This window comes from Carcharodon carcharias, chromosome 6, assembly GCF_017639515.1.
Source record: "Carcharodon carcharias isolate sCarCar2 chromosome 6, sCarCar2.pri, whole genome shotgun sequence".
NCBI lineage: Eukaryota > Metazoa > Chordata > Chondrichthyes > Lamniformes > Lamnidae > Carcharodon > Carcharodon carcharias.
In genome coordinates, this window is record NC_054472.1 from 81,021,800 (window position 1) to 81,045,735 (window position 23,936).

The window sequence follows — 23,936 nt, forward strand, 5'->3', positions numbered from 1 at the left end:
TGTTGGGAGGAAGACAAGAAGCCCCCTTTTTTATAGCATTAGCTACTGTAAGGTAAATTTAAATGTCCAATGTGAATGTTGGTGAATGGATGAATGTTGGTGAACGGGTGAATGATGCTAATGAATGGCACCAAGGACATTGCAATGGCCTGTAGCTTGTATTGTGCGACTCAAAATTAACTGCCAATTCAAAATGAACAGCCCAATTTACCCCCAACCTGGCTAACCAACAAAGCAATTACTCGCTGCTTTGTGAAGCACTGCCTGTGGAGGCTCTGCCACCTGGGGTCTTCAGTGCATAGACAAAATCTTGTGCTGTACAAAGGCTGTATGTGGCTTTTCTTGTGATCTTCAAATCTTCATCATTTTGTTTACGAGGAATCACTGCTGATCACCATGTTGTATTCCTATGTTTGCTTAACACAAACTTACCCATCTCGCACAGGACTGGTAAAGTAAGTGTATGTTTGATTTATTTGAAGATTGTTTACGTGATTGCTCAGAGACAGATTTACTATAAAGAGTCAACAGCTACTGTTAACAGGAAAGTACAGATGTAATTCTTTCATACCACACCTTACTAGCTAAACTGAAAACGTCTCTGAACAATATCTGCTGGTCACATGGTTTACAATCTGGCTATTTAGTCATCAAGATATTCTCTCTTAAAGCTATAACACAACAAGTAGGGTGGTGGGGGGGGAGGGGGGTGGTGGTAGGGTGGGAGGTAGGTAGGGTGGCAGGTAGGCAATTGGGTGAGGTGGTAGGTGTATTGGGGAGGTCGGGTTGGGTCAGGTCAGGTCAGGTCAGGAGCTAGTCAGGTGACTTCAGGGAGGTAGTCGAGTGGTCGGTGGAGGTGGTGGTTCACATCAGGGGCATGTTCATGGCTCAGAAGCAAACCCACCACTCAATTCCTGCCTCCTCCACCAAAACCTGGCTCTCTGCCCTTCTGCCAACTGGACAGCACTTTTTCCCTCAAATGAATTTCCTTATGTACACTAAAACTAATTCTGAGAATGCTGTCACATTAAACCGTTACAGGATTTTAAATCCTCCATTAACAGGCTACTTCCCAACCTCCAACAATTGTGTTCCAAAGATTTATAAATGACTTGGATAAAGGAATAAAGAGCCATATGCCTAGCTTTGCTAATAACACCAAGTTAGATGACACAGGAAATCATGTAGATGGCAGCAAAATATTACCAAGGAATGTGCACAGATTCAGTGAATGGGCAAAAACTGATGCAGCTTAAGTTCAATATGGGAAAGTGTGAAGTTATTCATTTTTGACCCAAGAAAAATAGACCAGACTGTTTTCTTAAAGGCAAGAAGCTAGGAAAAGTAAATGAGCAGAGGGATTTAGGAGTCTCTGAGTACAGAAATCACCAAAAGCTAGTGCATAGATAGAAAAAATAATTAAAAAGGTGAATGGAATGTTGGCTTTTATCTCAAGAGAGCTGAAATACAAATGGATTAAGTTATGTTACAGCTATACAGAACTCTAGTTAGACCTCATTTACAGTACTATGTTCAGTTCTGGGCACCACACTTCAGGCATTGGAGGGGGTGCAATACAGTGTCACCAGAATAACATTGGACCTAAAAGGGTTACGCTGAGAACAGATAGCATAAGATGGTTAGCATAAGATGGTTTACATTTCCTTAAAGATAGAAAAATATGGAGTGATCTATTTGACATGTTTAAGATGATCAAAGGAGATGATAGGGTAGATATAAATAAACTATTTCCTCTGGTTAGTAAGTTCAGAACAAAGGGGCAAACCTTAAAATGAAAGCTGGACAATTCAGGGATAATGTCAGGAAACATCTAGGAAGTTAGTAGAAATCTGGAATGCTCTGCCCGAAGAAGGTATTGAGGTTAGGTCAATTGAAAACTTCAAATTGAGATTAATAAAGTTTTGTTCGTTTAGGGGTATTAAGGTTATGAAACCAAGGTGGATAGTTGGGGTTAGGATATAGATCAGCCAGGATTCAATTGAATAATGAAATAGATATCAAGAAGCTGAACTGCCCGCTCCTGTTCAGAGACATTTCTTGGTGCCTAAAATTTGGCCGAAATTTTATAATGAGGTTCTTCTTGGAAAGTTGCAGCAGGTGAGGCACTCATGATCCTGGGCAAAAGTTAGGACTACTGTTATTCAAAAGTGAGTGATTTTTTAATGTCATAATAAATGATTAAATTTGCTGAACAGCTCTCTGGCCCTGAAAAATAAATTTTACATGCATGATGTCTTATTACCTCAGAAGTAAATTGATGTTGCACATTTAAAAATTAGAACAATTTTTTTGTTTTTCTGTCTGTCCCTTTTATCTCTCTCCTTTAATCACAACTATATTTTCTAATTTCATTTCTATTTCTGTACGTAACTTAAATACAATTTATATTTCCTGCTTTGGGCTCTACATATCAATAAGGATTGAAGCACCTCACGGTTTATTTCGCTTTTCACAGGTCCCCTACAGATGCCAGATTAGTGGAAATTTCCACTGACAAGCATATGTAATGTCTGACAGTTGTCAGCATTCTGAACAGTGAAAGTTGTACCTTCATTATTGAGAGCAAAATTCAGACCATTATATTTTAGAAAACTGTTCAAACCTGTGACACACAGGTTCCTTAACGTACTTGCAAAATAAATATTCAATTTACACTGTGAAAAGGAAGGATTCTATACCTGCTTCCAAATAATTTTTTCATTGAATTGGATTCAACTATATTTTTATTGAAAAAGGAAAGCAGTGCTCTGAATCTCCTGATATGATGTATCACATTGGCTATAATCCAAACCTTTAGGCAAAATACACCAGATGCCAAGAAGGAAATGAGAAGAATCACTTGCCTAAATTTTTCTAACTGCTGAATGATGTTATGGCCTCAGGACGTCTTAGCACGCTCTTGACAGTATTTCAGAGGTACAAACTGAAATTCTGTTATCACATTGATTTCCCCCAAGTAAAAAAAAAGTACAACTTCCAAAATAATGCTCTGAACTCTACTTGGAACAAAATTAAACATATTGGTCTGGATTTTGCAGTAAAAATAACTATGAGGCTATCACCATTATTGAAGGCTAAATTGGACAGCAATTTCAATCAGCCAAACATACAAAGTTGCATGCAAAAATCAGCAAGTTGCTGTCGGAGTTTCCCCGTCTTTCCATAAGCTTTGCTATACTGGAATCTCACATGGAAAGCTGTAGTTACCCAGTAGAGATCAACTAAACTCATCAGAAAAAGTTAATGTTTACCCATTCTAATGTAAGTGTACTTATAATGCCACGATAAGTCCTAATTGCTGCCAAAGAATCTTTCTGGCACCAAAAATTAATTTTTACAAGAGTGTAGTTTTATACCTTCAGATTTTAATAATTGTTGGAGATTTTTTTTAAATTACTTTTTTTTTAAAACTTATTCTTCCTAGCTCTTACTTCTTTTTCCTAAATAACTTTTTTAAAAACATTTTCTTTCTATTTCTTTTAACTCCCGTTTTGCCTTTCTACCCCACTTTCAGTTAACGATTTGGCATTGAATTAAATACTCTAACTTTCACTTCTTGATTTAAATTCCATGCTGTTTATTTAGAGATGTTCAATCTGATTGGTTAAGGGGTTACACAATTCACATAATCCCAGATCCCCTGTAGAGGACATTATGCTGAAATGGATTTCATATTGCTGAGTTCTAGTGCAAAAGCCCATAGAAAGACTGTGGGCGAGCATAAATGAACAGTTAATGCCATTCATCTCAAAATCCAGGCCAACAGGTATTTTACTTCAGCCTTAAGTTTATACTCTAGTCTCAAACAACATTTTGAAAATTAATCAATTGATTACACATAGCCTGCCACAGAAAACAATTTTATAGAATTCAATTCACAATTCATTCCTGCTTCAGTAACAATGTTGATTGTAGAGTTTCCATTTGAAGGGATTTTGTAGTTTTTAGCTGATTAATTGCCACATTTTGCATATTAAAATTCGTCATAACAAATTTTATAAAGGTTAACTTTTTTGTGGATTAATTTAGTCCAAGCAATAAGGAAATTAAAACTGTGCAAAATGTATTAGGATTTCTAGAAATTTACTTTTTCTTCCATTAAATCTATACGCTATTGATTGCCACTTATAATGAAAGTAAATTATTTGCACACCTTCGAATAAACAATGCAGAACAGGACAATATGTTTAACAAACCAAGGCACCAATCTGTAAAAGGGGAATTAACCAAAGTTTCCACACCGGTCACAGGCACCCCACATATCACAAGGGCCTGCTTGTCTTAAACACTTTCTGAACAGTGCCTCAAAGATATTGAAAGTTTATGTAAAAATATAACCTGAGTTTATTTTGTTCTGTTGCTTTAGCCAAGATTGTAACAGCTTTTTTTCAAAAAAGAAAAAGAATATAATTATCAACAATTTCTTACTTCAACAGGCATTTTTCCATTTTTGCCAGATGTGCCAGGAGGGGTCAAGCAGTATTCTGCTTCTTTAGATGCAATGTTGGATGCTGTCATTTGTTTCAGTTCCTCAGTGTTAAAGAAAGATGCTAATCGACAAGTGCTGACAACTGCATTCACTGTTATTCTTACAATCTGGAGTAAAGCAAAACAGAAATTACATTTCTTTATCTGACAAGTGAATGTAAACAAAAAGAAGAAAAAGTGGAATTGATTCTGAAAGATAAATTATAACTGGAAGTAAGCATAGCTATGATCACTTAACAGAATGTACAACAAGTCATACTTTTAATGGTTGTAAATAGAAAGTCTAGTTACATAAAAATTCAAATTGTTATACCTAGTGACTAAAGGACTGCCTTTTTCACATCATATCCAGGGAATGACGTTGCTGATGTGACAGCACATCTAACTCTAGAAAGTCATTCAAAGTCACCTTGAGAAGGTAACTTTACACTGAACCATATACTCACCAATTATACCATGCAAGCAGCATGATGCAAATTTTAAAAGTTCCCAGATGGTGGAACTGTTCAAATATTTGATTGCAGCAAAAAGTCAATTTGCCCCTTCGGCTTTTTCTAACATCAAAAATTTAGTCTGCACTTGGATGGTTGAAACCTGCAATGTCAGGGTTAATAATCAGTGAGGCTGAGAGATATACTACATTTCTGGGTATCCCCAGGCTACAGCAGGTAAGAATGTTCAGGCAGAGAGGGAACAGGTGACCGCCAAACAGGGTCAGGCAGATGGTACAGGAGACCCCCGAGTGCATCTTAGTCTCTAATCTGTATTCAGTTCTGAATATAGGTGAGGGTGATGACTCTTCTGGGGGATACAGCTAGAACCAAGTCCATGGTATAATTGGTTCAACTGGTTAGGGTGGGGGGGGAGGGGGGGGGGGGCGCAGGCAGAAGATCAGGAAAGCAACAGTGGTAGGTGACTTAATAGTTAGGGAGCAGACAGGTGTTTCTGTGGTTGGAGATGTAGCTCCTGGATGTTACCCCCACCCCCCACCCCAGTCCCAGGGTAAAGGATGTCACTGAGCAGCTGCAGAGCATTCTGAGGGGAAGGTGAATGGCCGAAAGTCACGGACCTTTTTATACCAACAACAAAAGAGGGATGATGTCCTGCAGGCAGATTGCAGGTAGTAGGAAAGGAATTAAAAAGTACGACCACAAAAATATTAACTGCGATTATTCCCAGTGCTATGCACCAGTGAGTACAGAAATAAGAGGAACAGTGTAGCTGAATGCATGCCTGGGGAGATGCTGTAGGAGGGAGGGCTTTAGATTCCTGGGGTTTTGGGGAGATGGTACTTTTACCAACAGTTTGCATCTCAGCAGTGCTGGGCCAAACGCTATGGTGGTGAAATTTGCTAGTGCTGTTGAGGAGGGTTTAAACCAGCTTGACAGGGGATGGGATTCAGAACAAAGAGAAGCAAAACTGGAAATAGAAGGCAGAAAATTAGTAAGCGAATATGGAACCTTGAGGTACCAAAGGAACGACAGACAGACAACAAGGACAGAGGCAAAATATTGCAGATGCTGGAAACTTGAAATAAAAACAGGAAATGATGTAAACATTCAGAAAGTCAGGAGAGGGAAACAGTTAACATTTCAAGTCAATGATCTATTATCAGAACTGAGAAAAGATAGAAATATAATAGATTTTATGCAAGTGAAAAGATGAAGGTGGAAAAAGATCAAAAAGGAGAAAGTCATGAGAAAAGAATTGGTGATGCAAGGTTAAAGGAGTGGTAATGAGACAAATACAGAAGCAAATTATGTGTCTGAATGGTAAAAGGATAATCAGCTACTGTCCAAAAACAAAACAAAGATAAAAATGAGAGTAAAGCTGCAATTTATGAAGAAAAAGTAAAGAAAATGCTGCCTGATCTGATGAGTATAGACAACAGAGTTGTTCTGCGACTGGTGATATTTACTTCAAAGCAAGGAGTCTCCTGAATGTGGCAGATGAGCTGAGGGCATAGTTACAACACTTGGAAATATAATATAACTATTACTGAAACATGGCTTAAAGATGGTTGTGATTTTTGGAGGCACCAGTGCATCACTGCAGGAGTTCCTCAAGGTAGTATTCTAGGCCCAGGCATCTTCCGCTGCTTCATCAATGACCTTCCCTCCATCATAAGATCTGATGTATGCAGTGTTCATTACCATTCGCGACACTGAAGCAATGTGTGTCTGCATGCAGCAACATTCAGGCTTGAGCTGCTAAGTGGCAAATAACACTCACACTACACAAGTGAGGGGCAATGGTCATCTCCAATAAAAGAGAATCTAAACATCTCCCTCTGACATTCAACTGCATTACCATTGCTGAATAGTCCATGATCAACATCCTGGGAGTTACCATCCACCAGAAACTTAACTGGACTAACCATATAAATACTGTTACTACAAGAGCAGGTCAGAGGCTGGGAATTCTGCAGTGAGTAACTTGCCACCTAGCTGGCCAAAGCCTGTCCACTATTTACAAGGCACAAGTCAGGAGTATAATGGAATAGTCCCCACTTGCCTGGCTGAGTGTGGCTCCAACAACATTCAAAAAGCTCTACACAATCTAGCACAAAGCAGCCTGCTTGATTGGCACCCCATCCACCAATACAAACATTCGTTCTCCCCACCATCAACACACAGTGGCAGCAGCATGTACCATACACGAGATGCAAGGCAGCAACTCACGGAGGTTCCTTCAACAGCGCTTCCAAACTCACAACCTCTACCACCTGGAAGGACAAGGGCAGCAGACACATGGGAACCCTGACTTGGAACTATATCATCGTTCCTTCATTGTCACAGAGTCAAACTCCTGGAACTCCCCAACAGTGCTGTAGGTGTACCTACACTCAATAAGAATAGCGCTTATGCAACAGGTTAATTCTCCTGTGAGAATCAAAGGGTTAGGAAGCACCAGGGTGATAAAGACAGTTGAGGTGCTCTTCATCCACAAGAAGTCCCATATAGTTAAAACCTCAAATAGCCTCTCCTAATCAAATTCCTACTGCCTGGCTTCATGTCCCGATCCCTGTTTAGGACAAGAGACCTGAAGGTAGGTGTTTGGTGCCTCTAAACCAAACAACTCTGGGTTGGTAGGGCTCATCAGCCTTGACTGTCTGTCTAGCTGGGAGAAGGCAACTCTTATTTCAACACCCCCGGCTATGGGTTAACTAGAAAGGTTTACGTCAGCCAACAGTGCAGGAGATCACAAATAGTGCCAACAAAGTGGAAGGCTCTTCAGTCTGCTCAGCAGCTCATCTTGGAGAAGGACAACTCCAATATCAAACCTGCATCCTTTCAGCTGCTACACTTGTGGCATGCATTGCACCAGTATATAGTGCCAGCTGCCTCAGACAAGAGAGTGGGAGAGGCCCTGCACAAACCCCACCCACTTAAATATAATTAACATGCTAGTTGTTCAGCAAGACATTAACCAAAACATTAGACATATCAAGCCCTATGGTGATAGGGAAGTGATGAAGGGGACAGGTAGAGGATGCTACTTGTCCTCAGTCATAACCGTACACAGGCAACCACAAGATGACAGTCACTTTCCGCAGATTGGGGCAGATGTGGAGTGTGTATCCTCCTGAGATGACACAGCAGACCTTTTCAGGTACAACACTGCTCACCCCAATGTAGGAAAGGAAAGGAAAGGACAGGCTGCTCTCTCTGCAACTGGCAGGTTACCGCTCCTGGCTGGTGATCCATTCACCATGGTTGAAATGTAAAGAACAAGACTACTAGTCATCATATGATGTTCAGTTCGTGGAATGTCAGAACACTTCTAGACAACAGCACAAGACCAGTGCACAGAACAGCCTTCATAGCCAGAATGGTGGATAGATACAACATCAACTCAGTCACCCTAAGTGGAACAAGGTTCACTGAAGAGTCTCAACTTGAGGAGGTTGTTGCAGGTTACACATTCTACTGGATTGACAAGTCCAAGGACCAGCCTTGGCAGAATGACCTTCCTTCCATCATAAGGTCAGAAGTGGGGATGTTGCTGATTATTGCACAATGTTCAGCACCATTCGCGACTCCTCAGATACTGAAGCAGTCCATGTCCAAATGCAGCAAGACCTGGACAATACCCAGGCTTGGGCTGACTAGTAGCAAGTAACATTCACGCCACACAAGTGCCAGGCAATCACCATCTCCAACAAGAGAGAATCTAACTATCGCCCCTTGATGGTCAATGGCATTACCATCACTGAATACCCCACTATCAATATCCTGGGGGGGTTACCATTGACCAGAAACTGAATTGGACTAGCCATATAAACAGTGGTTACAAGAGCAGGTCTGAGGTTAGGAATACTGCGGTGAGGACTCGCCTCCTAACTCCCCAAAGCCTGTCCACCATCTAGAAGGCACAAGTCAGGTGTGTGATGGAATACTCTCCACTTGCCTGGATGAGTGCTGTTCCATCAACACTCAAGAAGCTTGACACCATCCAGGAAAAAGCAGCCCGTTTGGCTGGCACCCCATCCACAAACATTCATTCCCTCCACCACTGATCACAGTGGCAGCAGTGTGTACCATCTACAAGATGCACTGCAGGAACTCACCAAACATCCTTAGGCAGCACCTTCTAAACCCACGGCCACACATCATCCTGACTTGGAAATGTATTGCCGTTCCTTCACTGTCGCTGAGTCAAAATCCTGGAGCTCCCTCCCTAACAGCACTGTGCGTGTACATATATCACATGGATAGCAGCAGTTCAAGGAGGCAACTCACCACCACTTCCTCAAGAGCAAATAGGAATGAGCAATAAATGCTGGCCTAGCCAGTGACTCTCACATCCCATGAATGAATAAAAACCATAGTCAGGTGTGGGCTTTGCCACTCGATCTGAACTGGCACGCAAGCTTGACTCACTTCCTATAGGGATCAACAATCTAGACATGGTTCTTCATTTAAGCCTCACCAGTAACCAACATGCAACACTCATTAGTGCCTAAGCTCCAAGAAAGACACATACAGATGAGGTCAAAAAAGCATTCTATGATGACCTCAGCAAGATAATTAGAGAAGTACCCCACCAGGACAAACTCATTGGGCAGAATTTTCTGCCTAACAGGCGGGCGAGCCTGACCCAATCTCCAGTGAGCGGAGAGTCGATCCCTGCTGGAGAAGCGGGCCCCGCCGCCATTTTAAGTAGGCAGGCCAATTAAGGCCCACCCAGCATGACACCCAGCAGGAAGCGCTATGTGCTCCCTGTGCAGGCGGCGAGGGGGATTCCCCAAATGCGAGAGTGCGCTTTTTCGCGCATACGCACGAAAGAGCGCACATCTCCCTGAGGCTAAGTGCTGCCTCAGGGAGATTGCTGACAGATGTATAAACAATAAAAATAGAAAAAAAAATCCTTAACATATCCCCCTCATGTGACAATGTCACACGAGATGGGACATGTTAATAAATTTCAATAAAACTTTATTCAACTTTTTAAATCCCTACATGAAACCTCATCCCACCAGTGGATGAGGTTTCATATTTTTTCTATTCCCCGCCAGGGCTCCTGGCCTGCCCACCAGCCTTAAGGTCCTTTAATTGTTTTAATGATCCTGTCAATGGCCTCAATTGGCCATTGACAGGTCGGCGGGCGCGCAGCTGATTTGGCCGTGCCCCTGCCTTACTGAAAATTTAAATGGGGCGCGGTGATGTTGGGGGTTCCCCCTGACGTTATCCCGCATCATTTTGAGTGTCGGCAAGTGGGCCCCGCCCCATTCTCACTGACGGCAAAATTCAGCCCATTATTCTTGATGATTTCAATGCCCGAGTGGGCACAGATTGTAATGTATGGAAAGAAGTATTAGGACACTATGGTATTGGCAGAGCAAACTCCAACTGCCAGTTCCTTCTCCCCAAGTGCAGTAAGTTTGACCTAAACATCACAAACACAGTCTTCCAGCAAGAAGACAAACTGTAAACAACATAGATGCACCCAGATCCAAACACAGGGGCATGTTGAACTACGTTATTGTATGACAAAGAAATCTCAAGGACGTGTGCTCTACCCGCTCCTTAGAGGTGCAGGAGTATTGTGTCTTTGAGATAAAATCTAAGGCACTTTGGCAGAGTCAAGCCACAAAGGAAGCTTGATGTAACTGTTCTTAAAACTTATGGCTAAGAGACAAGAACAGGAACACAAACTAGCCACAGGATTCCTGATCACCCGAAGGACAATCTTGCCATTGAAGATTCTTGGAAAAAGTTAAAGGATGTTACTTACAGCACGAAAGGTCCAAGGATTCGTTAAACAGCAACACCAAGGGTGGTTCGACAACAATGATAAAGACGTAGGCAAGCTTCTAGAGAAATTGCATGACACTGACAGATTTTGCATATCTGACAATAAATCACCAGCAAGGACTGCCAAATGCCATTGTGCAAAGCACATGCTGCAGGCCAAACTAAAAGAGATGAAGAACCAATGGTGGGAAAACAAGACTGATGACCTCCAAGCAGCTGCTGATAAAACCAACCTGAAGACTCCATAAGGAGGTCTGCGATCAGTCTAAGGCCCCAAAACCAACAGTGTGACACCGTCCCCTCAGCAAATGGCAATCAGCTTCTAATAGGCATAAGATTCTCTATTGTTGGGCAGGGCACTTCAGCAATCTCCTAAACCAACAGTCCATAGTGTGCAATGATACCATTGAGTCAGTTCCACAGCATCACAGCCCAGAAGAGCTTGCCCTCGATCCTTTTCAAGCGGAAGTCACGAGGGCCGTAAAGCAGCTCTCTGAGGGCAAGTCACTGGAAGCTGATGGCATCTGAGCTGAAGTTTTCAAGGGGCTGTCATGGTTAGGAAACTCATTAGCCTCTTCTGCCTATTCTGGAACCAGAGTGCTATGCCCCAAGACTACTATGATGCTTCCATAACTCATCTCTATAAATGGAAAGGGAACAATCTGTGACAATCACTGTGGAATATCACTTTTCTCAACAGCAGGAAAAATTCTTGGCAAGAGTTATTCTTAGTCAAATTGTCACTCTCTCATTGACTTTGTGCACCCAGAATCACAGTGTGGATTCTGTGCAGGACTCGGAACAGTAAACATGCTTTTTGTGGCATATCAAATTCAAGAAGAGCCCCGCAAACAGAATAAGGATCTCTAATGTTCGTTGACCTGACCAAGATTTTTGACAGGGTAAACAGGGAAGACCTGGGACAGGTTCTGCACAAATATGGCTGCCTTGAAAAGATGATTGGTATTTCACAATGCCATGATGGCCAGAGTGATGCAAAGATGTCATCAGATGCCTTTCCTGTCACCAACGGCACCAAGGCTGTGTATTGGCTGCAGCTTTGTTTGCCTTATACTTTTCGGCCATGCTGCAGTGCACACTCATAGATCTTGACACAGGAGCACACATTCAATTCAGGACAGACATGGAAAATTCTTCAACTTGCAAAGGTTCAAGGCTCATACAAAGGTTACTGAACAGTTCCTGAGTGAGCTCTTGTTTGTGGATGACTGTGCTCTCATAGTACATACTATGGAGAACACTCAGCTGTTTGTTGATCAGGTTGTCCCAGCCTCAGAACACTATGGCCTGACAATAAGTCTGAAGATGTTAGATATCTTGTATCAGCCTGCCCTGGCTACATACTCCAAGACTCCACAGTGACAATCAACAACACATCCCTCCATTCATTACAGATGGTGTGCTATCTTGGGAGTGTCCTCTCCAATAACACTATGCTGGATGACAAAATCAATCATTGCCTGGCAAAAGCAAGCTCAGTGTTTGGCAGGCTCACTCACAGACTTTGGAAAGAGCACGGAGTTTTCTCAGAACAAGATGAAAGTCAACCATGCAATGGTTCTTATATCACTTTTTTATGGGTGTGAAACTTGGACAACCTACTGACATCACATAAAGCAACTAGAAGTATTCTATCTTCGCTGTTTGAGATCTATTTTCAACATCGGGGGCAGAACAAAATCCCCATCACTGAGGTTCCTGCAAAGCACTGCATACCTGGCAGTGAAAACATTCTCAACAGAGTTCAGCTTCGTTGGGTCAGTTATGTGGTTCGCATGGAGGATTCCCGCATATCGTCAGCAGTACTCTACAACCAGCGGAGCATGGGAATACTCATCACAGGACATCCTAAGCTTAGCTAGAAAGACAATTGAAAGCCAACTTCAGAGCTTGCGAGCTGGATCCCAATATATGGGGAAAAAACAACTTTGGGCAGAACAAAATGGACAAGTCTGTCATCAAGCGATTTTGACATTTGAGGAGAACAGAGTCAAGTGCCTTCGGGGCAAGTGAGTACAGCGCAAAGCCAACGCCTCCATCCATCACTTCAGCACTGACTTCATATGCAGCATTTGTAATTGGTTATGCAAATTGAGACTTGGTCTGATGTCACACATGAGATGACATAAAAGTAGACTGTAAACCTTTCTTTTTGCTGAACACTCATCCAAAGCGATGGAATAATCCATCAATTCTCCTGAAAGTTACTTAATACATTAAAGGGGATAAGCACATCCCTTGGAAAACATCCACATCCACAATTCTTTGCCACGATTTTGAATTGCGTATAATTATGCAAAGAAATCTAGCCTGTAACACCAGAAGGACCGCAGAGGTTCTAGAAGGCAGCTCACCTTCTCAAGGACAATTTGGGATGAGCAACAAATGCTGGCCTTGCCAACAACTCACACATTGCATGAAATAATATTGAAAACTCCTAGTTATAAAAATATGGCACTCAGTGCAATGCAGGTTGGCATTTAAAAACTGAACACTACATCGAAATCAAGTTTACAACCAATGAGCACTCCAAACACTTTTAGAAAATTAGCTGCAAATACAAAACAATCTCATCAGAATCTGAGAATCATAAAATGATACAGAACAAAAAGAGGCCATTCGGCCTATTGTGCCTGTGCTTACTCTTTGAAAGAACTATCCAATTAACCCCACACCCCTGCCTTTTCTGTGCTTATGGACAAAAAAAAAGATGTTTGGCAAAGCATTCACCCAATATCAACAAAACTGTACTGTGAGTAACAAATACAATACACTAGATTCAATGACATATATATTCAGATACTAGTGGATTGGCTGTATACTGCCAGCAATTTTTGTTTTTGAATTGATTTGTAGGTTAGGAAGAATTATATTTTTAACGGATATTTACATAGAATAAAACACAGAAACAGACCATTCAGTCCAACTAGTCCATGCTGGCGTTTATGCTGCCTTCAAGCCTCCTCCCATCTTTCCTCATCTAACCGTCAATTCTCAATTTCCTCTCCCTCACATGCTTAGATTCCCCTAAAATCCACCCGTACTATTTGTCTCATATACTCCCTGTAGTAGCAGGTTCCATGTCTTCAACGCTCTCTGGAAAAAGAAATTTCTTCTGAATTCTAATATATTCTGAATTCTCTATTTGATTTGTTGTTGAGTATTCTATATTAATGGTCACTAGTTCTGCTTTTCCCCACACGTGAAAACAATCTGTCTACTCTTTTATCTTTCATAATTTTTAAGACCTCTATTAGGTTACCCTTTAGCTTCTCTTTTCAAGAGAAAATAGACCTGGTCTGTTCATCCTTTTCCAACAGGTATAACATTGCAGTTCTGGCATGATCCTCATAAATCTCATTCACCCTTTTTTCTCATTCTTTGTACAATTAAATTCAGAATCCTTCAACGTGATTGGTTAAAGAGGTGCAGAGTTGCTTGCCCTGTTCACTCAAGTCCCAGATATCTGATTTTCCTCGCTGTGACATTATCATAAGAAAACCAGCTGTTTCTCCTCACTTCAAATATGTGCCAAGATCAAATAACTCCTGTCTGTACATCAGTCAGGGAAGCTGTCATACAAATCTTCTTAATGGTTGGAGACCAGGAGCTGTGGAGGAGCAAAAGGTATCCAAGTGCACAGCTCTCGAAAACCTAGTGCACAAGTACAAAAAATAATAAATATACTAAGATAATGTTGAACTTCAACTCAAGGGGGTTGGGATAGTGGGGGAGTGATATTCAGTTGCACAGAATCTTCATTAGACCCAATGTGGGTATTGTGTTCAATTTTGAGCATCAAGCCTCAGAAATAAAAACAGAAAATGTTGGAAATGGTTGGCAAGTCAGGCAGTATCTGTGGCAAGAGAAGCAGAGTTAACGTTTCAAGTTGATAACCTTTCATCAGGAAATATTACAGGTTTAACAAGTTTTAAGTAAACCCAGAGATTGGGAAAAAGGGGAGGGGGAAAAGGCCAGAAGGGAAGCGCTATGATGGGGTGGAAAGCAAAAATGATTAAATGACAAAAGTGGTGACCATGCAAACCAATATGGGGTAGCAATGGGACAAGAAAAGAAACTAAACATGGGTCTAGTGAAATTGTAAATGACAATAGCAGAATAAATGCTAGCAGTTGCTGTCTGGGGGAGAAATGAATAGTGGTAATGAGCTGAATATATAGATCATGGCTGCTGCTCTCATTATTTCTTTAGACCATCTTGCTTCTTTTCTTGTCCCTTTTTGCTTTGCACTGTCACTCCTTTTGTCACTTAATCACTCCTGCCCTCCACCTTATCACATGTCTTCCCTTTTGTTCTTAATGCCCTTCCACTTTCCCAGCCTTCACACTTGTTTAAAGCCTCTTTCAAAGCTAACCTATTCACAGATTTGATTAAAGGTAACTAACATCCTCCACAAATGCTTCCAGATCTGCTGGCTATTTCCAGCATTTTCTTTTTTTTATTTCAGATTACCAGCATCTGCATTATTTTACTTTTGTCTCAGAAAAGATACATTGACCTTGCAGGAATATGACAGAGCTTCACCAGAATGATGCAGGAGCTCAAAGGGTTAAATTAGGATGGCAAGTTGCATAAACTTGGCTTGTATCAACCTGAGTTTGAAAGTCTGAGGGGTGATTTAATTGAGGTGTTTAAAATAACAGAAGTTTTCAACTGTGCAGATACAGAAAAACTATTTCCTTTCATTGGGAATTCAGAACAAGGGGACATAATCTTAGAATTAGAGCTAGGCCATTTAGGAGTGAATTCACACAAAGGATGGTAGAAATCTGAAACTTACTCTCAGAGAAGGCTGTGGGCAGTGAGTCAATTAAAAATTTCAAAACTGGAGATTGACATGTTATATATTGATCTCAAGGAATATGAACCTGCCTATGCTCCACCTGTTCCTAATAAGCAAAATTCTCTAAAATTTATGGATGTTTTTGTCTATTAAACAATTACTTTTCCCAATGTAAGTGCATAAACACATTTTTTTTTCCAGCCTTGACATTCTAAATCACGAGTCAAAAATCTTGTATGTTCGATCAGCATGCAACTTACCACTGGGAGCAAAAGTAGCGGAGCATTAAATTTATCAAAAAGTGCCAGCGCTGAAAAAGCCTTGTTGGCAGTCAGTGGCGATCCATTCAAACTGGAATAAATGGTGAAAGTCTAAGCATAAAAAGAAAATAAATATTAAAAAAACAATAAAACTGAAAATCCACTATACTCTTTGCCTCACAGATTAGGCCATAGATTTTGTAGAATCAATTTAAAAGTATGTGGTCAAATGAAGAAATCCTTCAAATGTGAACAATTTTAATCTGCAAAGGATCCAAACTTAAGCTTTTGAATATAAACTAAATATGTAATTTTTAAAAAACAATCTATTTTGCATCCAAACAAATTAATTTTCTATATTAAAATATGGTGCTTCCAAGTGTTTTATTTTACAAAACAATAACTGTCAGGCCTAAATCTTTGCTCACACTCCATAAATGTAGTTGAATGATGCAGCTGGTGAAACCAGGACTATAACTAGACATTCAATTTGCATTAAATGCAATCTGAGCAAAACGGGATAAGGGCAAAACAATACTTCAATTTTTCTTACATCTACATACCAACTGAATGACCGAATGCTAATTGGCATGAATACCAAAAGGCAATAATAGTTGGCACTGCACTTCAATTAGACTCAAGAGGCACATGATGATTGAAGAACAGTTAAAGCTATGGCTGCATTTTTGTGTGCACGCCACAATTAATCTTTCATCCTTCGCAAAACTCAGCACTATGGCTCATTATCAGACTGAAAGAGTACAGCCAAAAGTGAAACACCAAGAATTTTTGTAATTCCAGACATTAACTAAATTGGAAATCAAGCTTATTTCTAGCTCCGACTTTAGATCAATATCCATGACGCCCTCAGATCTTAAAGTTCTGATCACCAAGAGATTTGTGCTGTGCGTTAATTTCCAATTAGCATGCATTGCTGCTGATCAGAGTCAGTGGGGAAAGAAACTTTCAGTCCAATTTGGGCCTTGCAATCAAATTTACCTTCTTGTATTAATTTTGTTTAAGAGTACAATTCAGAAGATATAAACATGAAGTTTGGAAATATTCAATAAAACTAGAAAATGTTCACCAAGTTAGTCACCAACTAAAAGAGAACAAAAGGTTATAACATTTCAAGTAGAACCCTTCGAGAGAATTCAGTTCTCAATTTAGTTCTGGTGACATCCAAAATATTATCACATCTTTCAGATGCTGCTTGACCTGCTGTACATTTCCACAATGTTTTATTTTATTTAGGTTAGGCCAGAAACATGGCAGACATTGTACAATGTTTTAATATGGTTGGATTTACCGTATCAAAATAGTTAACATATAAAATTATTCCGTGTACCTAGAGGTCCACATAACTTGATACTTAAGACTGGTAACTCAACAGTCAACAGTATCAACAGTGGAGGGAGGAGAAAAGAGGGAATTAGATACAAACTTAGTCCCATCCTTCTAGGTGCTGCAGCACTGCAGTGTTAGTGCAAACCTATAACATAGTCTTTTGTCCTAGTATGTTTCAGCTGACATATTAATCTCAATTACAATACCAATTAAATTAAAATGGTGAATTAAATAGGTTTACCTACCACCATTGTTGCTAAAAGAGGTGTCACCTGGGTGAGAAACACTGCAAAAGACAGTTTTAAAAAAACATGAAATATTCAATTCAATTAAAAATGTATAATCTCTGACATACAAAAATTTTATAAGCATAGAAATTTAAAGAAAGAAACTGCTTCATGCTTCTAACAGCAAGAGCCATAAACAGCTTCAATCAACAAGTACTCAACATCAGTATTCACATTTTTCAACCTTTGCTTCACATTTTAAAAGACATATCAATTTATGTCAAGGGCTGACTCTCCGCTAGCCACCATACACCAGACCCCCAACCAAGACCCCTCCCAAAAAATCCCGAGTTTTTGGTATTTTAAATCAGGCCCCATAGTTTATTTTTAATTGCTGGTTGATAAAATGGATCCTTGCTATAGTTCTGATATATAGCCCTATAGCAATTATACAGCTGCTCACTACTACGTCCCAACTATTCTTTTGATCTCATGCTTTATAGAACTACACAAGATGATCAAAGGAACTTTCCAGTCAGTTTTAGCACTGTAACTTGCAGTGCACAATATCCATATTCCACCGCACAAAGAGAAATGAAAAAAGACTGCATTTCTATTGTGCTTTTCGCAACCTCCAAACAACCCAAAGTACTATACCGCCGATGAAGTACTTTTAACGCGTGGTCAATGTCGCAAAGTAGGAAATGCTGCAGCCAATTTGCACACAAGCTTCCACAACAAATGATTTGTTTTTTTTAATGATTTTGATTGGTCAGGAATGAAGACCATGCTGAAGCACACAACAGATTTACTTCAAGACCATTCAAAATTTAAACTTAAAAGAATAAATTAAAAATTCAACCAAAAGCAAATATATTTCCTGCTAAGTGTATGCTAGTCATGCAGAATAAAAGAGTTTCAGAACATTTTGGTGAGTTTAATTTCTATTAAAGGGGACATTAATGCAAGGAAAGCCTTTCAACTAGAAGAACTTTTTCTCCCACAAGCTCTGGATTTTCATGGTGACAAGTTTTATGTTCATGAGTATCTTTTCTCCTAGACTGTGTTATTAATGCCAATTACTTTCTTAGTTCATCTTCTAACCCTATCAATCACTGAACCTTAACCACTCTTTTACTATTGATTCCATTCTGCATTATCAACTTCCTTCAGGTTGTATTCGTTTACTGAACAAATTTCCTGCATAATGGCTGACTCTGTATATTTTGATTTTATTTGTAACCTTTAAAAGGGCAATGAAATGTTTGATTAAGTCTCTCAAACCAAGCCAACTACTAGCGTCTCTTACTTTCCTTAGCCTTCCATCTGTTGACTTTTCCAACCTAAATATGTATTCTGCCATCAAATTCATCTCCCACATTGTCCCATTGCAATAGCTGCCTCAAAAACACTTCACAGAATCATAAACCACACAGAAAGAGGCCATTAACCCATCAAATCTGTGCTGGATTCTTGCTGAAGCAATCCAAAACTAATTCTACTTATCCTGTATTCATACCATGGTTTTGGTGCATTTTTCAATTCAAATATTTATCCAATTTTCCCTGAAAAGAAGCAATGCTCTCTGCCCCTATCATTCATTGCACTGAAGCATTCCATGCTCCACAATCTTTCCCTTCTCAGTCTCAATGATCATTTTAAATTAATATTGCCTTGACGTGCATTCCGTAACAGGATGAAATAGTCTTACCTATTCATTATGGCAAACCTCTTTATAATTTAAAAAATCTTTTATGAAATATCCCCAGCCTTCTCTGATCCATTGGAAACAGCATCTAATCTTAAGATTCTCCTCAAAATGTGTGTGCGAGATGGGTTTCTGGAGCAGTACGTTAAGGAGCCAACTGGGGATCGAGCTACTTTGGATGCGGTGTTTTGTAATGAGAAAGGGCTAATTAATAACCTCGCTGGAAAGGAGCCTTTGGGAAATAGTGACCACAGTATGATGGAATTTCACTTTAAGTTTGAACATGATATAGTCATTCTGAAACGAGGGTCTTAAATCCAAGGAAAGGAAATTATGAAGGTCTGATGGTTAAGTTGGCTATGGTGATTGGGAAAATACACCAAAATATTTGACAGTAGACAAGCAATCGCTAGTATTAAAGAAATACTATACAATCTACAACAGATATACATTCCTCTAAGGCACAAATATCCAAAGGGAAAGGTAAATCAACCCTGGTTAACGAAAGGAATTAAAGGTTGCATTACATTAAAGGAAATAGCTTATAATGATGCCAGAAAAAGTGGTAAGCCTGAGGATTGGGAGCAATTTAGAACCCAGCAAAGGGGGACGAAGAAACTGATTAAGGGAAAAGAGAATATGAAAGGCAGACTGTAAAAGCTTCTTTAGGTATGTAAAAAGGAAAATATTAGTTAGGACAATTGTGGGCCCATTAGAGGTGGGGACAGGAGAATACGTAGTGGAGAACAGGGAAATGGTGGAGAAACTAAACAGTTACTTTGCATCTGTCTTCACAGAAGATACAGAAAATCTCCCAGAAATGCTAGGCAAGGGACTTGTGAAACTAAGGAAAGAAATAAAATTAGTATTAGTAAAGAGGCAGTATGTGAAATGTAAACTGGATTGAAGGTTGATAAAACCCCTGGGCCAGATGAGCTTCATCCCAGATTGTTGAAGGAGGTGGCTAGAGATAGTAGTTATCTTTCAAAATTCTTTAGATTCTGGAAATGTTCCTGCAGACTAGAAAGTAGCAAATGTAACCTCACTATTTAAGAAGGAAGGAAGAGGAGAACGGAGATCTATTAGTTTGACGACAGTGGTAGGGAAAGTCTTAGGATCTATTATTAAGGATGTGATAACTGGGCATTTAGAAATGGAATGGTAAAATTGGGCAGAGTCACATGGATTTATGAAAGTGAAATCATGTTTGACAAACTTGGAGGTTTTTGAGGGTGCTCCTTGTAGCATAGATAAAGGAGAAACAGTGAATGTGGTGTACTTGGATATTGAAAAGGCTTTTAATAAGGTCCCACACAGGAGGTTGGTATATAAAATTAGAACGCATGGGATTGGGGGAAACATACAAGCATGGATTGAGAATTGGTTATCAGACAGAAAGAGAGTACGAATAAAGAGATCATTCTCAGGATGGCAAGCTGTTACTAACAGGGTGGCACAAGCATCGGTGCTAGGTCCATAGTTGCTCAATCTATATAAATGATTTGGATGTGGGGACCAATTGTAATATTTCCAAATTTGCTGATGACACCCAACTGGGTGTGAACTAAAGTTGTGAGGAGGATGCAAGGAGACTTCAAGAGTTTTGGGCAGGCTAAGTGAATAGGCTAGAACATAGCTGATGGAACATAATGTCAATAAGTGTGAAGTTATTCACTCACTTTGGCAGATGAAACAAGGCAGCAGTGTATTTCTTAAATGATGAGAGGTTGGGAAGTGCAGGTGTCCAAAGGGGCCTGGGTGTCCTTGTTCATGAATCACTAAAAGCTAGCATGCAGGTGCAGCAAACAATTAGAAAGACAAATGGTATGTTGGCCTTTATTGCAAAGGGATTTGTGTAAAGGAGTAAAGATGTCTTGCTGTAGTTATATACAGCCTTAGTGAGGCCTCACCTGGAGTATTGTGCACTGTTTTGGTCTCCTTGTCTATGGAAGGATATGCTTGCCATAGAGGGAGTGCAACAGAGGTTCACCAGATTAATCCCTGGGATGGCAGGATTGTCTTAGGAGAGGTTGAGGAGACTGAGTCTATGTTCCCTAGAGTTTCGAAGAATTGAGGCTGAACTCATTGAAACTTCCAGAATTCTTACAGGGCGTGACAGGGTGGATATAGATAAGATGTTTCCTCTAGTTGGTGAGTCTAAAGCCAGGGGCTGTAATCTCAGAACAAGGGGTAGGCCATTTAAGACTGAGATGAAGAGGAATTTCTTCACTCAGAGGATGGTGAAACTTTGGAATTCTCTACCCAATAGCTGTACAAGCTCAATCATTGTTCAGGACAGAAACTGATAGATTTCTGGAGACCAATGATATCAAGCGGTATGAAGATAGTATGGAAAAGTGGCTTTGAGTTGGATGATCAGTCATGATCAAATTGAATGGCGGAGCAGGCTCGAATGACCTATTCCTGTTCCTATGTTCCTAACTAGAGTTTTTTGTTTCCCACCCCAGGCATGATCCTAGTGAACCTATTTAGAACTCTCTTTATTGCTTTAATGTCCTGTCTACAATGGGCAATCCAAAGCTACACACAATACTTAGTGAGCTAACCAATGTTTTCTATAAATTCATCATTACTTCATTCGTTCAGCCCCAGGGCAAGATCTAACTCAAGTCTGCAATTCTTGAGCTACTTATTAGAGAAAAGTAGCTGAGATGGCCTCTCATTACCTTTCTCAAGATTTTAATCTTTGGAGTACCTTCTCTTAGATGGGCTGCAACCACGAGTGAAGACTACTCCGTGCTTACCATGAGGCAGGGACCACTTGTAATTATCCACCAGGTCAACCCAGTGTTTAAGACCAGTGGTCCATTTGCCACTCACCAGGGCTGTCTAAAATAAGGTTTGTATCCAAATTTTCCGATTCAAAAACAAGAATATCATCACTGAGCCAGTGGTTACTCCGTCCAAATGCAAGTATCCCATTGGATGCCAACCCAGCATTTAGCCTAGTTTCCACTCACTGGAGTTGTCACGTGAGGGTCAAACCCTTCTGACCAAGAGGTGGGAATGCCTATTTATAAGACCAAAGATTCTACTAATCTATATTATGGGTTTATCTACCAAATTATGGATTTGCACCCCTGGGTCTCTCTGTTCATCCATACCTTCAGTGTCTTTCGGACAAATATATACCTCAATTCCTTGTTTATCTCTCAAAATGTATTACCTGACTTATTTACAATAAATTGCATCTGCCACTTGTCTGCCAATTCTACTAACCTTTCTATGTCTCATGGCAGTTTTCTGTAGTCTTCCTAATTATTCCAAAGCTTCTACTTCTGAGTTTCTAGCAAATCTCTTCATACAAGTCCAAATCATCTATAACCACTAAGAACAAAAGTGCATACAACACTGATCCTTGGGGTACACCATTCCCAACTCTTCTCCAGACCAAGCAACATTTACCCTCAACTCTGTTTCCTGCCCACCATGCACTTTCCGTAAATGTGGCTACGTTTCCTCTTATAATTTTATGTCTGGAATTTCCTAACAAGCTTCCTCACACAGCTTATTTACCACCTTCTAAAAATCAATATACACCACACCAACTGTATTCCCTTTCATGATTATGAAAAAACTCAAGTTTGTGAAACACAACTTACCTTAAACAAAGGCATACTATCGTTAATTAACCCATGCATTTTTAAAAGCTCATTAATCTCATCTTGAATTTGGAGGCAGACTTTAGAGCAGTGTGAAACTGATGGCAGCTAATCAGCCACCTGATGATTTTACACACCACTCACATCAATGGAGAGCAAAATTGTGGGGTGTGCAAAACTGATCCAAACTAGCCAGTTTCGCATCCAGAGGATTGGGTTAGATTGACCCCATGGATTTTAAGAGATGAATTTTGATGTTCCGACTGCTCACAATGCAGGAGATCGGCAGTTCGTCGGGAGTCCATTAGTTTCAGCAGCATTCTTGCATTCTTGTCAGAGGTTTTTTAACTCCATTTCCATAATAGCATTTCCATTTGGCTTCTTGGTTTCCTGACTTGTTAGAGCTGGCGGACATGCTGGCAACCCACTGCAGTATGTTTCAGCCCAACTCTATAAAGGGACTCTGCAAGGGACAGAATGAAATAGAAATGCCAGAACTGAGCCAGCAACTGTAACAAATGGAGGGTCAACGTATACCTGTAAGGGCCTGCAGGGAGGTTCTGTCCCTCAAAGATGGGAGGAAGAAGGAAGCCATAGAGAAGAAGGATATGTGGCTGGAAGTGGTAGCAGAAGTGTAGTGCCATGCTCCCAGATACACTGCCTGTTTTAATAGTGTGATCGGGGGCAGTGAAAATGTGGAATTCCACATTCAAGTGCCAAGCCTCACCCTACCTTTTCCAACCTTCTGTTGCACATTGTTCCTCAGAACAGCACACCTTGTAGGTGATCCTATCCCTCTGTCTTAAGAAACTTTCTCATATTCCCTTCTGACAACCACCATTGACACTTAGCCTCATCTTATTCCAATGCCACACCAATCCCTCACATTGACCCTCCACAAATATTGGCCTTCCATCCTCTTACAACATTCCACAGCTCTCATTCATAGGTTTCTTCTTTCTCTACCTGCAGAAGAGAGCACAGAACACCAGGGAGAGGTAAAGAACCAGGGCTGGTTTTCAAATCATAGCCACATATACAGCAGTGAAAGCAGCAGAGATAAACTGGATTCACGTCTTTGACCATTGATGCTGGAGAGATGTGGGGAGTTCCCAGTTACCTGCAGCAGGCTTAAATATAACATGGCCACATGGCATATGACACTTATGTAGACTTGATA

At 40.4% G+C, this 23,936-nt stretch overlaps 1 protein-coding gene across 1 annotated transcript in view; it reads right to left on the reverse strand.

The window, feature by feature from the left end:
* Window positions 1–23,936, reverse strand: part of LOC121279142 (ATP-binding cassette sub-family C member 9-like) — a 292,247-nt gene that overhangs the window by 146,340 nt on the left and 121,971 nt on the right. The window contains exons 11-13 of the mRNA XM_041190116.1: window positions 17,444–17,484; window positions 15,852–15,962; window positions 4,450–4,617 (exon numbers count right to left, since the gene is read on the reverse strand). Of these exons, the coding sequence (XP_041046050.1) occupies window positions 4,450–4,617; window positions 15,852–15,962; window positions 17,444–17,484 (320 nt within the window). The remainder of the gene's footprint in view (window positions 1–4,449; window positions 4,618–15,851; window positions 15,963–17,443; window positions 17,485–23,936) is intronic.